Source organism: Phragmites australis, chromosome 10 (genome assembly GCF_958298935.1).
Source record: "Phragmites australis chromosome 10, lpPhrAust1.1, whole genome shotgun sequence".
NCBI classification, from domain to species: Eukaryota; Viridiplantae; Streptophyta; class Magnoliopsida; order Poales; family Poaceae; genus Phragmites; species Phragmites australis.
The window spans coordinates 32,906,909-32,920,245 of NC_084930.1; the positions used below are offsets into that span (position 1 = coordinate 32,906,909).

The window sequence follows — 13,337 nt, forward strand, 5'->3', positions numbered from 1 at the left end:
CAAGATAAAGAGTAACAACATATTTATATTACAATAATTCAAATGGCATGGTCATATTATAGGCATAATCAAGTTCGGAGGTTGTAAATAGCAATAACATATCATGTTCCAGGGTTCTAAAGAGCAATAACAGTTTGTAAAGAAATATATGGAACACCATAATGATTCTATTACTCTTTGACTTAGAAGAAAGACAACCGCAGATAATACATTTGCAATCTACCCAAATGTTTTGAAAAGCTAGCAAAACACAAAACAGAACACACTAACAAATTATGTGAATAGATGCAATAATATAGGCTAATTACATATGTGAAAAATAACATGTGTACTTCGTATTTCGTATGGCGCTTATAACAATGGTTTCAATTGATTCTCTATAGATAGGGAAAACAATATGTGTATTTCGAGGGGGGAGGGGCATTCCACAGTAGCTGAATTAGAGCCTACACATACCATATAGAATCAATATTTCGTCGCACAGAAGTCTCATATTTCAAAACAAAATATCAAACACAAAGATCATTGCTTATGACATTCCACAATAGCTAAACAAGCTACAAACTTTGCCTATAGATGAGTATTTTTCTGCAGTTAAAACCTAAGAATTGGTATTTCTTCTATCGTACTAAGCACATCATTAAGAAAGTGGATGCTTCTTATATGAGGCACAAGGGTGTAGCTTGAAAGCATGGGAAAAGGAGATCATATGCACATAAATATTACGCAGGAGTTAATCTGTGTCTTGTTACGTCTTGCTAAGAACAATGATTGACTTGTAATGCAAAATTATGTTATGCGTCCTCACCTCTAAGCATACATCAACACCGTTGATGCAGTTGAGTCTCTCTACCACCGATCAATCTAGTGCCCTTTGCATCTTCACCCTATAGACGAATCCCAAATTAAGAAGAAGAGTACCTACCTCAGAGTTCATGACCTCGGAAACCAGATCTGGTTGATTAGCCTTTTTTTCCTTCTTCGATTATTGATTTAGAGAAGAAGATGAAAATCAACCGGCTGTAGGTTCCATTGCGTTTTTGGGAGACGACGACACTTTTTTTTATAGCTGATTTGGGGAAGCATATGGAAATCATCCAACTAATTTGAGGTTGGATTGCTTTCTTCCAGTGGCTTATTTGGCCCCATCAAACGCCGTCGCAAGGCTGTCCTCATAACTATCATCGCTGCTCCTGCTTTTGTTTGCTGCTGCCACCTCATCTATGCTGACACCGCTCCCGTTGGTTTCCCTGGTCTGCTGGTGGTATCACACAATGATGCATGTTACATCTACTGGTCCTAACCTTTGAAAAAAAATGCTTAGTTCCTCAGATGTATGGACCAACTCTTTCTAGAGATACAAATTTTGATGCATCCATGAGGTCAGTAACATGGGATAATTCATGGAAACCTGCTGTCAGGACCCCGATCCCGGGTTCCCCTGTGCCTCCTGTATCAGTCCCTGGATCAAGTAGCTGATACGCACAGAATTCAACAGAATGATATCACAGTCAAACTTCGTGCATAATTAATATGGTTTAGAGTACAAAAGGTTACAACCCATACTGTATATTACATATCTGGCCTAGCGGCCATCAAAGCACACAGCGGAACAAAAGCTCAAGCCACAAGCAACGAGGGTGCGAACGCGACTTTAGATACTATTCTTCATTTCTGGCTTCTCCTCCGGCGAAGTCAGCATCGGCTTCTTCATCTGAATGACAGCAAGAGTGAGTACGGAAGGTACTCAACAAGTCCTATATTACTTCAAAGGGGTTGATAAATGCATAATGGATATTTTCAAGGATAAGGCTTTACGGCATAGTTTTAAGCGTAAAGCAGGTTTTATGCAGGTATCAAGTTATATTCTCCACTGTTACCCTTTTGAAATAAACGCAACAAAGCTTTTGAAACAAAGGCAGGCATCTTCTGTTGGTACTGAGTATCACCTCAAGTCCCCAACGTATTAGAAGGTGACCTGGTAACAAGTTGTATCTGGGGGTTTTCAGTCCTGGGAGGGGCTATACCTCACTCCGCAGTCCCTTTTATCACATCTGGTGTACCTCTAGTACCACACAGCTTCTGACGGATCGAGCCAGGAACCACATCACACGGACATCTAGTCCACACACTCACACATCAAGATGCACGCACCCGGAGTCTATTCAAGTGAGGTCAATGCTTTGCATGTCCATGACCGTGGACACGGCTATTCGAATAGGTTTACACTCTGCAGAGGTTGTACAGCTTTACCCATACGATATGCTCAGCCTCCAACCGTTGCAAGCGGAGGAGCGAATCATACCGAGACTCTCCAAACACCTTTCCTGCCGGGCTTTTCCACGAGACACGCCAAGTTCCAGAGCTGCATGTTCCGAAGGCCAGCCTCCATTTTTAAGCCTAAGCCGGTCCCTGAACCTCCAAACAGCGGGACAGATAGACCCCTGGCTGCTCGTTGCTCTCAGCCTCCTGGTATGATGCCCAACTCAGTCTAGTGAAGGAAAATCAAGTCCTGCCCATACAGGACGCATGGTTGCACGGGGTGACTAAGCATGACGGCGCAAGACTCGGTCCTTAAGCGACCGGGCTAGGCATCTTCATGGGCAATGAATACCATCATGTAACTCAAGCCCCCATGAGCATCCTCCCCGGAGGATCACTCTACCTGCCCGCGCCAAAACAGTTTTCACCCATTTTTACACATCACCTTCCATGTCCCACATGACATCAAGGATTTCTCGACCATCACGGAATTCACAACCATCAAGGAATCATGGTATATGAGTTATTGTTGATAATAGCAAATTGGTCTCTAAGAGAAGTGTTTTAAAAGCAATATCTCCGAGGAGACGTATTTTAAAAGCGACATCTCAGAGGAGATGTATTCAATCCTAAGCATGCTAGATATCAAGACGTCGTCCATCGTTAATATATTTAACAACAGGTATTCCTAGGGTGATATGTATTCTGGATGATGACATGTATGGCATGGCAGTGTTGATAGGGTTAACTACTACAAGTAGTTTGAAGAAAATGCAATATATAGCACATGCGATAATAAGTCCGATTTTAGTTGATCATGTATATTATTCGAAAACATAGGTTCAATATGATCAAGGAAATAGGACTTGCCTTCTCCGGAGTTTTCTTCAAAATCTTGGTTGTAATCAGGATCTTCTTCGCTTCTGATGCTTCCCGCGCAGCACTCACAGAATTCTGGCAGATCTGCAATTGCGACTACGACCATTAACGAGCTATACTAGGGAAGAACCAATCACACCAATGGAAAACCAATGAGCCTTAACAAACATCATAATGCAACAGATAACTAGATCTCGATTTTAGATGAATTTTGGCGAAAGAATTGCCGAAATCGGAGCCAGAATGGAGTAGTTACGGCTCCCGGAAGATTTAATATAAAATTAAATCGGAAAATTATGAAATGACACTATTCATAGGTGGGACCCACATGAATAGTACCCAGTGGGCCTAATGGGCTCAGATTGGGCCGAATTTGGGCCTAGATGGGCCTGGGCCGGGCTTGGACTGGCTAGCTAACGGGCTAGAGGAGCTGGGCCGGCCCACGGTGCACGGCCTGCTGGCCAGGCCGGTCAGCCGGCCACTGGGCCGAGCCAGGCCGGCTGGCCAGGCCGAGGCATGGCCCAGTTGGCTTGCGCGAACGCACCAGCGCGCGAACGCGCGCGAGCGGCGGAGCGGAGGGGAAACAAGCCGGCGGCGAGGAATCACGGCGGCGCAGCGCCGGAAAGCTCGCCGGGATCGAGTTTTCGCCGGAGTTTCACGACTATGAGTTAACGCCGGGCTTCTACGCGACATGGCGGACTCGGCAAGGATCATCTTGACGGCGACCGGCGGAGAGAACGACGCCAGATCACCGCCGGAGAGGAGATGGCGGCGCGGCGCAACTGGGCAGCACCTCCCCCACACGGAGAGGGGCCAATCCTGCAAGGAAAAGAGGCCTAATGCCTCTAGAGCATATGGCACGATGGCCGGATCACAGCACCGGGCAGAATCATGCCGGCGGCGAGCGCAACTGCGGCGGCGGAAACCAAAACACGGCGGCGCAAGGTGAAAAGCTAAGGGAGAGCGCGAGGACACCTACACGCTATCTAGGAGGGGGGTGCTAGGGCTTGGGGTGCTCACCGAGCGCAGGAATGATGACGGGCGGGGTGGCGGCCGGCGATTCGTCAGAGAGATGGCGGCAGCGCAGCTCGGCTATCGGCACGGACGAGCTCCAGTCGAGCTTCCGGTGAACAAGCAGCGGCCCAGAGACGGCAGTAGTGTCCTGAAACTCCTTGACGACACGTGGACGGTGAAGGGGTGACGGTGAGGTTGCAGCGGCGGAAATGGCGGTGGTGGTGGTACGGTGGCGCGGCGAAGGGGAGAAAAGGAGGGAGAGAGAAACGCAGGCTGCTCTACTTATAGACGGGAGGGAAGGCACGGGGAGGCGGTTCACGTGCTGGCGTCACAGGGGCGTCGGTGGCGAGGTGGCGGCCGGCGCCCACCATTTTCCCCGGAGCATGGGCACTCTGCGCCGGCCAGCGCGTGGGCCGCGGAAATCACTGCGCAGAGGCATGGGTAGCAGGGAGAGAGAGAGAGAGCAGAGGGTGAGCGGGGACTGCGGAGAGTGGTCGGGCGTGCGCGAGATATTTCCCGGAGAGACGGCGACCGGCGATGTCGTCGTCGCGCTGGAGGGGAGAAGGAAGGAGAGGCGCGCGGACGCGTGCGGGCGGATCAGCGACGCGTGGCTCAGCGGACCGCCGAGGGCGTATGAGTGCGCGCGCGTGAGTGGGCCGATACGACGCAGCGAGCTGGGCCGGACGCAGCGCGTGGGAGAGAGGAGGCCGAGCTAGCCAGCTGGGCCAAGAAGGGAGAGGGAAGGGGAAAGCCGGCCCAGGGAGAAAAAGAAAAATGGAAGGAGGAAAAAGAAGGAGAGAAAGAAAAGGTTTTGGAATAATTCAAATTTGGAGAATTTGAATTTGGTTTTGACTTTGGATTCAACAACTCTATTTTGAATATTTGAACTTGGATCTCGAGATTTTCAAGACGATTTGAACCAAAGGATCCAACTAAATTTTTGGATTTGCGCTGAATAGAATCTAAAAGTATATTTTGAATTTGATCCTAGTGCACTTCGAATACTGCTGCAACTTAGCATAACTCACAACTACGAAAGTATACATATACTTGTATATATACATCCACACTCCTATTTTCTTAACCTTAATCAGCCTAATTTACCCTAAAAAGTTTCAATTTGGAGTGAGATTTGCACTAATTGGCAGGCTTAAACTCAGGATGTTACACCTGCTCGCGCTGGGGGATTGCTGGACCCAAGTAAGTTCCCAGGTTTATGTGCTCAAGATGATAGAAAGTATGCCTTTGAGCCACTTTTCATATTAGCGGAGCCAGGGCTATTGATCATAGTGCTTTAATGGAATCCTAAAAATCTGGAGTTGATGCTAGTGGCAGCGGGGTTTATATCTCAATTTCAGGAGGCGGCTCTGACAGTGGAGTGAACCCTCAACTCGAAGGATCTGAGATTGACAATGCAGCAAGTCTTCATTGCTGTTATGGTTGGACTGAGGACTGGCGATGGTTAGTATGCATCTGGACAGATTCTAGAGGAGAGTTATTGGATAGCTTAATATTTCCTTTTGGTGGTATTAGTAGTCGCCAAGACACCAAAGTTCTTCAAAGCCTTTTCATCCAAATTTTGCAGCAGGGTTGTCACATAATGTCGTCTTCACCTGAGGCGACCAATATGAGACCAAGAGATGTAATAATAACCCGAATTGGAGGTTTCCTTGAACTTGAAATCCAAGGTATTGATTGTTTTGATCATGAACTCAATTACCTTTTGTGTTTAGACTATAATGTGTAATTATCTTATACGTTTTGTATGCAGAATGGCAAAAGGAAATATACTCTTTTGGTGTTAATGTAGTCAAGAAGTGGCATGTGCAGTTACGCCGGTCTATACCTGAGGGTATTCCATCTAATTCTAATGGGCCGACGCACCAGCAGCAATATATGACCTTAATTCAACACAGAAACATGCCTTCCTCACCAAGCCCATTGTACAGCCCTCATTCAAAATCTAGCTTCATGAAAGGTGGACTCGGGCAGTCAGACAACAAAAAGCAGATACTAGTGGAACAAACTGGAATGGACAATTCAAGGGGTTCACTACACTTGGTTCGCAGCATCAGTTTGGTTGCAGTTTCCCAAGATCATCCATTGCATCTCACATGCCAAGGGGATCTGTTGACCAGACCAACCTCTAGTAAGCACCACCTGTATATATACTCTTGTAAAGTAATATACAAGATATCACTTGCCCATTTAATGTGGAAATTTATTCAATGAGGCATTTTCTTCCAACACTAAGTAATTGTTGATTACTTATTGGCCATATCATACATGAACACATCATATGGTTAGTTGCTTTAAATCATTTTAACCTAAAACAATGTATTGCTATATGACTATAAATCAATTAGCAAAATCTTCTTTGTTTGTAAGGAAATCAATAGTAAAACACAGAATCACATTTATTTAAGCTTTTCAAATCTTGGCCTCTATTACAGGTGAAGGGAATCAAGGTAGCAGTGGCGCTTCGAGTTACTTGGAAGGGTTCACTCCAGTGAAATCCATTGGCTCAATGTCAGCATCACACTCATATATCCTAGTCCCTTCACCAAGTATGAGATACCTTTCTCCTGCAACATTACAACTCCCGACATGCCTTACATCAGAATCTCCACCACTTGCCCATCTATTGTACAGCAAAGGGACTGCGATTCCCTTGGCAATGGGCTATGTTGTCTCCAAAGCCGTCCCACATGTAAGAAGGGGCTCTGCACAACTCACCAAAGAGGACAGACCCGTAGTCCTCTCGATTAGCATCATTGATCACTATGGAGGCAGCATTGTTCAAGAAAAGATGAGCAGATGGGTTGACGGCAGTAACACGAGCAAGCAAGCAAGGAACTTGGTTAAGGCCGTCTCCAGCGGAGCCTTTTTTCCAGCGCTACAGTGTCCGATGCGGACTACTGCGCCCGCAAACAGCTCCAGCTGAGTCTTTTTCACGTGCTACAGTGTCCAAATAATGTTGTAGATTTTTTATGCCGTTCGTATATTTGCCGCTTCTCTCATCTGTCTCTATCACTGTTCACAGAAGATGACTGTGGGCCCGAAAGAAGAGGGAGAGTAATGGAAGATAAGAAATAGAGTAACTGCTGGAGATGTAAAAAATAGAGAGTACTGTAATAGTATTAGGGGATGTTATAATAGTATTATAGAGGATGAATTTTTAAAGTATCTGCTGGAGATGGCCTAAGAAAACAGCGACTCGAGACTACCAGATGGAGATGCATAATATGTTGGAAGCTGTTGCCACCGAGCTTCACTCCCTTTCTTGGATGACAGTAAGCCCGATCTACATGGAAGGACGCACTAGACGCACTGCCTTGCCCTTCCACTGTGATGGTCTTAGGTTGAGGCGGCTCCTCCACTTGCTGATCGGCATCTCTCTCAACCAGCAGAGAAGGGAGAGGTGGCTTAGAGGGGCGACTAATTGGCATGTAGTTTTTACACGGGAAAAATAAGGGCTAGATGCTCAAAATTCAGTGCCTCTGTATGTATCTAGGTAGGTAGGTGAGCTCTCTAGCCCGATTTTGCCTTGATAGTGAGTGATAATTCTAATTGGTTGGGTTGAGGATGTAATTAAGTGCACATCAATTGCGAATACCTCTCCCTCGATTAGTTGTAATATTGCAGTAGCATGACTATAGCGTTTGAAAGATTGTGTGCTAGTTTTTCAAAATAGAAAAGAAAAAAGATTGTGTGCTAGTTGGATGCACGATGAGGGTTTTAAGCTACTTGATCTGCACCCTATTACCCCACTGCCACGTTTCTTCCTCAGCCCCGTCTATCCGCGCTGCCTTCTTCCTCGTCGCTGGCAGTCCCTAGTTAAGCCTTAACCCGGACGTTCTTTGTTTGCGGGAGAAGAAAATGAAGAAAAGTGAACAGAAGAAAGCCTTCTCGTGAACGAGAGGTCTGCATCCAACGGACCACATCGATTGAATTTTTTCTAAAACTCCCTAGCTCTGCTGGAGCAAAACCTCTCACAGCCTTTGCCGATGCGATTGAGAGGCAACGCTTAGTATTCTAGTTTAAATTAGCTGAATCAACGTCACATGTCATTGCACTGTGAGCTAGCTAGCTACACAGGTTTGGGATAATTTTTAAACTGACTTTAAAGCAAATGGCCAGCCAATCTTCCAGCATATTCAGTCCGTCTTCGTTGAAAAAGTTGAATAATGTGCAGTTGATGAGGTACGCCTTTTTCAAATATGACTACTGCTTGTTTTCCTGCATGCGGGCGCTTCTAAGATTTAGCTTGCAGTCAATTCCAGAGTTCTCCAAGTTAGATGCTTTTCCTAGCTAGACCTGAAGAACTACTCCACAGAATGAAGTTAACTCCTCTATGCTACTTTGGAGCTCAACCGCCAGAGGAAGTGCAAGGGATATAGGGACTAGTGAATTGTTTTAAAACCTAAAAAAAGAGTCAAATTCATTCCAAATAAAAATCGCTCTTATAATTTCTGTAGGAAACACTATATTTTACCCCCTTCAAATGCCGCTCTTGCAGCTTCCGCTGAAGTTGATGCTCTAGAAATCCCTGATTAAACAAGGGTAAAAGTTTCTCCTTTAAAACAGAGCAAAATACATATTTCAACTACTTAATTTTGCATGTATGTGTATATAGATATCCCGAGCAGGCACTTTACAAAATACATCTAGTTGAATAAAGAGTTTGCCATTTATAGAGAATCTTGGAGTAATATTCAGGCTCAATATGCTCCTTAGGATTTGGTCCTTAAACTATCACATTTTTAGGTATACGAATTCCACAAGAATTAAACAATTGCTTCTCGCACAACAGCCAAAAGAAGTGAACCATAAATTCTTTTCCCCTTCAATTTATAACTTCCTAACATGTATGTTAATTGTAAGTGATTTTGCACTATCCAAGAAGCTAGGTTACCCTCTTTGCAGTGGTGGATGCAGCATTATAAGAATAGACGTACATTATTGTGTCCTAAATATGTCTCATTCTAGCTTCAAATTTTTATTTTCCTAAAAATCACGACATAATTTTTTTAACAAGTTGTTCCAGTTAGACTAACATTTAAAAACAAATAGGACTCTCATTATGCCATATCCCAAACTTATAACCTAGGTTTATCATTGCATCATTGTCATGTATCATGATTTCAATCTCTTCTCTGCTTAGATATCTTTATTTAGAAACATCACCTAAAAATATGAACATTTAGATAACTTTACATAATTGCAGTTTTTTAAAAAAAATATGAACAAGATTACTACTGTATTTTTAATGTATTATTGTGTGAAGTAGCAAGGTGGCCTGCTCAATTGCACGGCTAGTATCATCCAAATGTGCATGTACCATTGCAATATCCTAGTTTTATCACATATTTGTGTTTTACCTTACCATCACTCATTGTTCTGCCACTATCATCATCCTTTTGCTCTACATACACTTATTCCCATTTTTCTTTGATATGCCAATTGAATATTTTTTTGTTTGGCTTGGGATGTCAAGCACCATAATCTGTGCGGTCTGTGCAACATAGATTTTTCCTAATGCTGCCACCTTGATCTACATGGTTCAAGCCAGTACAACATAGCCAATACCTTCATGTACCGATTCACTTTAGTGTTCCGCTCTGTAAATCATTGGCTTTGTTGGGGTTCCTTGTTGCTACCAGAGGTTGTGGTTCCACCATCAACAATCTGCGAGCTACACCTTACTCTACTGCCATGTTGACATCACTACCTTGAGCTACAGAGTCCAATCCCGATGCACCCGTGCATGTATCCTCCCTTACCGATGATGTCGGTGGCCGTACGGGTAGATGAGTTTCTATTTTTCATTGCATCCACCACGGTCATTCACCATTGGATACATGACCCGACCTTGTCTCCCGCTTCAACACCATTGATAGATGTGTTTATATTTTTCTTTGCATCCTAAAGTATATGACATCGTGAACAAAATAATTAACAAGTCATTCGTGGGAGACCAACATCTCAAAATAACAAGAGCTCTCATATGACCATCTCTAAAACTTATTGGCGAAGTTAAGTCGTTGCATCATTTCCACATAGCAAGATATCAATCTCCTTTTCACATGAATATATTTTTTTCTAGAAATATTTTCTAAAAATATCAAACTTTAAATAACTTTGGCCTATTACATGTTGTTGATGTGGCATTTATCCTACCTTAACTGTAAGCATGACGATGTCAAGTTGCTTGCTAGGCTTATGTTGTTCTTGACTCTTGTGATCACATTGATTGCTCTTTGACATTTGCTCAAATGGATATAGATTTTAGTGTCTGGAAGCACAATTACCATTTTTTTTTCTTTTTAAGGATGAGACTATATGACATATTTTGGCTATACAATGCATGAGATGGTGGTTTATTCACCATTGTCAATTGAGTGTATGAGAGAAGTGATGGCTGTAGAGAGTGGCCTGAAATAATTGGAGGTACACGCACGAATTATTTTGTTGAATTACTTGTGAAATAGTGAGTATATTACTCACTTTCATGGATGACAGCAAGCTTGATCAATATGGAAATACGCACTTTTCTGTTCATCCACTGTGACATGGTTCACTAACTGAGGCGGTTTTTCCACTATGCTGATCGACATCTCTCTCAACCAACAGAGAAGGGGAGAAGGGAGGTGGTTTAGAAGGGCAATTAATTGACATGGTAGCTTTTACGCAAGAAAAATAAAGGCAGATGGTTCTCAAAGCTTAGAGTCTGTGTATGTATCTAGGTAGGAAGGTGTGTCACATTGATGAGCTCTCTAGCCTAATTTTGAGCGACAACTCTAATTTGTTGGACTGAGGATGTAATTAAGTGCACAGCAATACACTGTTATCTCTCCCTCGATTAATTGTAATATTGTAGTAACATATGTTTTAAGTCATTGGTAGGTTGAGCTATAGGTTTTGGGAACCTTCGCCTCCTATTGAGGGGTCACTGTTTATTTTTCAGAAATGTTGTTTGCAAGTCAGAAATTGTACAAAAATTTGTGCAGACTTGTTTGCATTCTTTCAGTTCAGGGTTGACAATTTAGTCTTATGAGCCATAGAAAGGGACACCTGCGGGGATGGACATCTTGCATGTCAGGTTGGTGATTGTCTCAACATAATAAAATAAGAGATGAACATTATAGCAACATTTTCAGCATTCAAAGTGCTTCAGATACGTTGAGAAAGCAAAAAGAGACATTCAGTTTGGTGCCCACGGGGGTATGATTTATGACATAAAGAAGCTTCTTCGTCTAAATTTTATTGAGTTTTTATCCTAGGGAGTGTAATAAAGTAGCGCATGCAATGGCAGCATTTGGTTGTAATGGTCCTTCGGGTATTGTCCTGGCGAATGGTACTTCTCCTGGTGTAGGGCATTTATTGATATGCCAAATGGCTAATAGAATTGTATTCCACTCAAAAAAAGAAAGAAAGCAAAAGAAAAGGACTCTTTCAAAAATACAAAAACAAAAACTATGAGACCATCTAAGAGCATCTCTAACAAACCATTCATCCCACCTTTCATCCCATCCGATAGCCAACTGTAGTAAATTTGGTGCTCCAACAGTCTTGCCATCGCCTACGCTATTTTACCGAGCACACTATCTTGCTCCTCTTGCACGCCAGATTTGGTGTCTCCCTCCCGCATGTCATCCTCCAACCGCCCGCTCGTCCCCATACACTCTCACCATGGTTCGACCTCCGGGGCTCCACCTCGAGACATCGATGCCTCCGGACAAAGACGTGCCGCTACCCATGGTGGAGATCAATTTTGCAGGTCTGCCAACGCCCGTGTGTGGCCAGATGTTTGGCTACCGGTACAGAAGAGGAGAGTTGTGGCGCCATTGCTGCTCCCTGCCCCCATAGCTGCCCGCCGGTGCGTAGAGGGGAGAGAGAGGATGAAGCCCTATTGTTGTTGCTACTGCCATGGAGATCAATATGCTACCTGGAGAGCTGAAGCCATGCCGCTTTATGTGCCAAGTTTGCCGACTCCACTGCCCGAATTGCCCACCGCTGATTCGTCGTCGCAGATCGCCATGGCTGCCGTGTCGGGCTTCATCCGAGGTAAAGTATAGACCCGGTGGTGTTTTTGCAGAGCTTTTCTCCTTTTCCCCTCCTCGTCTTCTATTTCTCCAGTGTGATCTATCTTGGGTGAGGAGCTTCACAGTGGGTGCAGGGCCTTTGACCACGCCAGTGTTGAGATCGTTTTTATAGGTGTGAGCTTTAGTCGTGATGTCGTCATAGCATCGTCTTTCATAGGCTATGTGCCGTTGCCGTTGAGCTGGCATAATGCCATCAGTGTGTGGTGTTTTCCGCCATGGGTACATGATCTTTGGTCGCACCATCGTTGAGCTTTTGTTTGTTCCAACCGTGCCATAGATTTGGCCGCTGGCGTACGTCTCCATCGTGGGTACATGGTTTCTAGCCGCGTCAGCGTTGAGTTTTTTGTTTGATTCTGGCCGCGCGCGCTTTCGAATCGCGCAAGTATGTCGAGCTTCAGTTTCCTCCAGCCATCGTGCTGTTGAGTGTGCTCCAGCTTAGTGACATTGAGTCGTCCTCTCTGTGGCGGTGTGCGTGTGCCACCGTCATGTTGGCGCGCGTGCGGCGCCGTCATGCCGACATGCGACGCCGTCGACATGTTTGCCAGTGTGGCATGGTATGTCTTTCTTCTCTACTATAGTGATGTTTTGCTTCTCTCTTACGTTGAGTTTGCGCTTGCGCTCCGGTCGGCCTTGTGTTATTGCCGTCATGCTCGTGTATGTGTGGTTGTAAGTGCAATATGAAGAATGAAATATAAATAGTCTGTTAGGTGGACAAAGATATGAAAGGAAATTTGTTTTTAAGATAATCCTATATATAGAGATATAAATAGTGTAATTTGATTAGTATGCTCTAAATCCGCCCTGCCCCTCGTCACCCTGACACGTCAATCATTACGACTGCAGAACGCTCACATGTTTCGCTACACGTCCCCCGAATCCACCCAACCCACACCCGCAGCAGGGAAAGAGAAGAGACACCCCACCGGCAGGCCGGGTACCCGTAGCCGCGCGCGTCACCCAACCCAACCATTTCTATACCCATTTCCCCACGCAGGCCTCAGGCCGGCCACTCAGCATCCCCACCAGCCCAATAGGGTGAAGGGGAAAAAAAACGAGCGAGGAAAAAAAAAAGCGAGA

General features: G+C 44.7%; 1 protein-coding gene across 1 annotated transcript; it reads left to right on the forward strand.

Moving 5' to 3' along the window:
- The first annotated feature begins 4,364 nt into the window (after positions 1 to 4,364).
- On the forward strand, positions 4,365 to 8,470 carry LOC133930272 (mediator of RNA polymerase II transcription subunit 13-like). The gene is made up of 7 exons (XM_062376915.1): positions 4,365 to 4,792; positions 5,304 to 5,392; positions 5,475 to 5,843; positions 5,927 to 6,304; positions 6,609 to 6,995; positions 7,369 to 7,604; positions 8,351 to 8,470. Exons 1-7 carry the CDS (start codon positions 4,365 to 4,367, stop codon positions 8,468 to 8,470), a joined length of 2,007 nt encoding a protein of 668 aa, XP_062232899.1.
- The last annotated feature ends 4,867 nt before the right edge of the window (positions 8,471 to 13,337 follow it).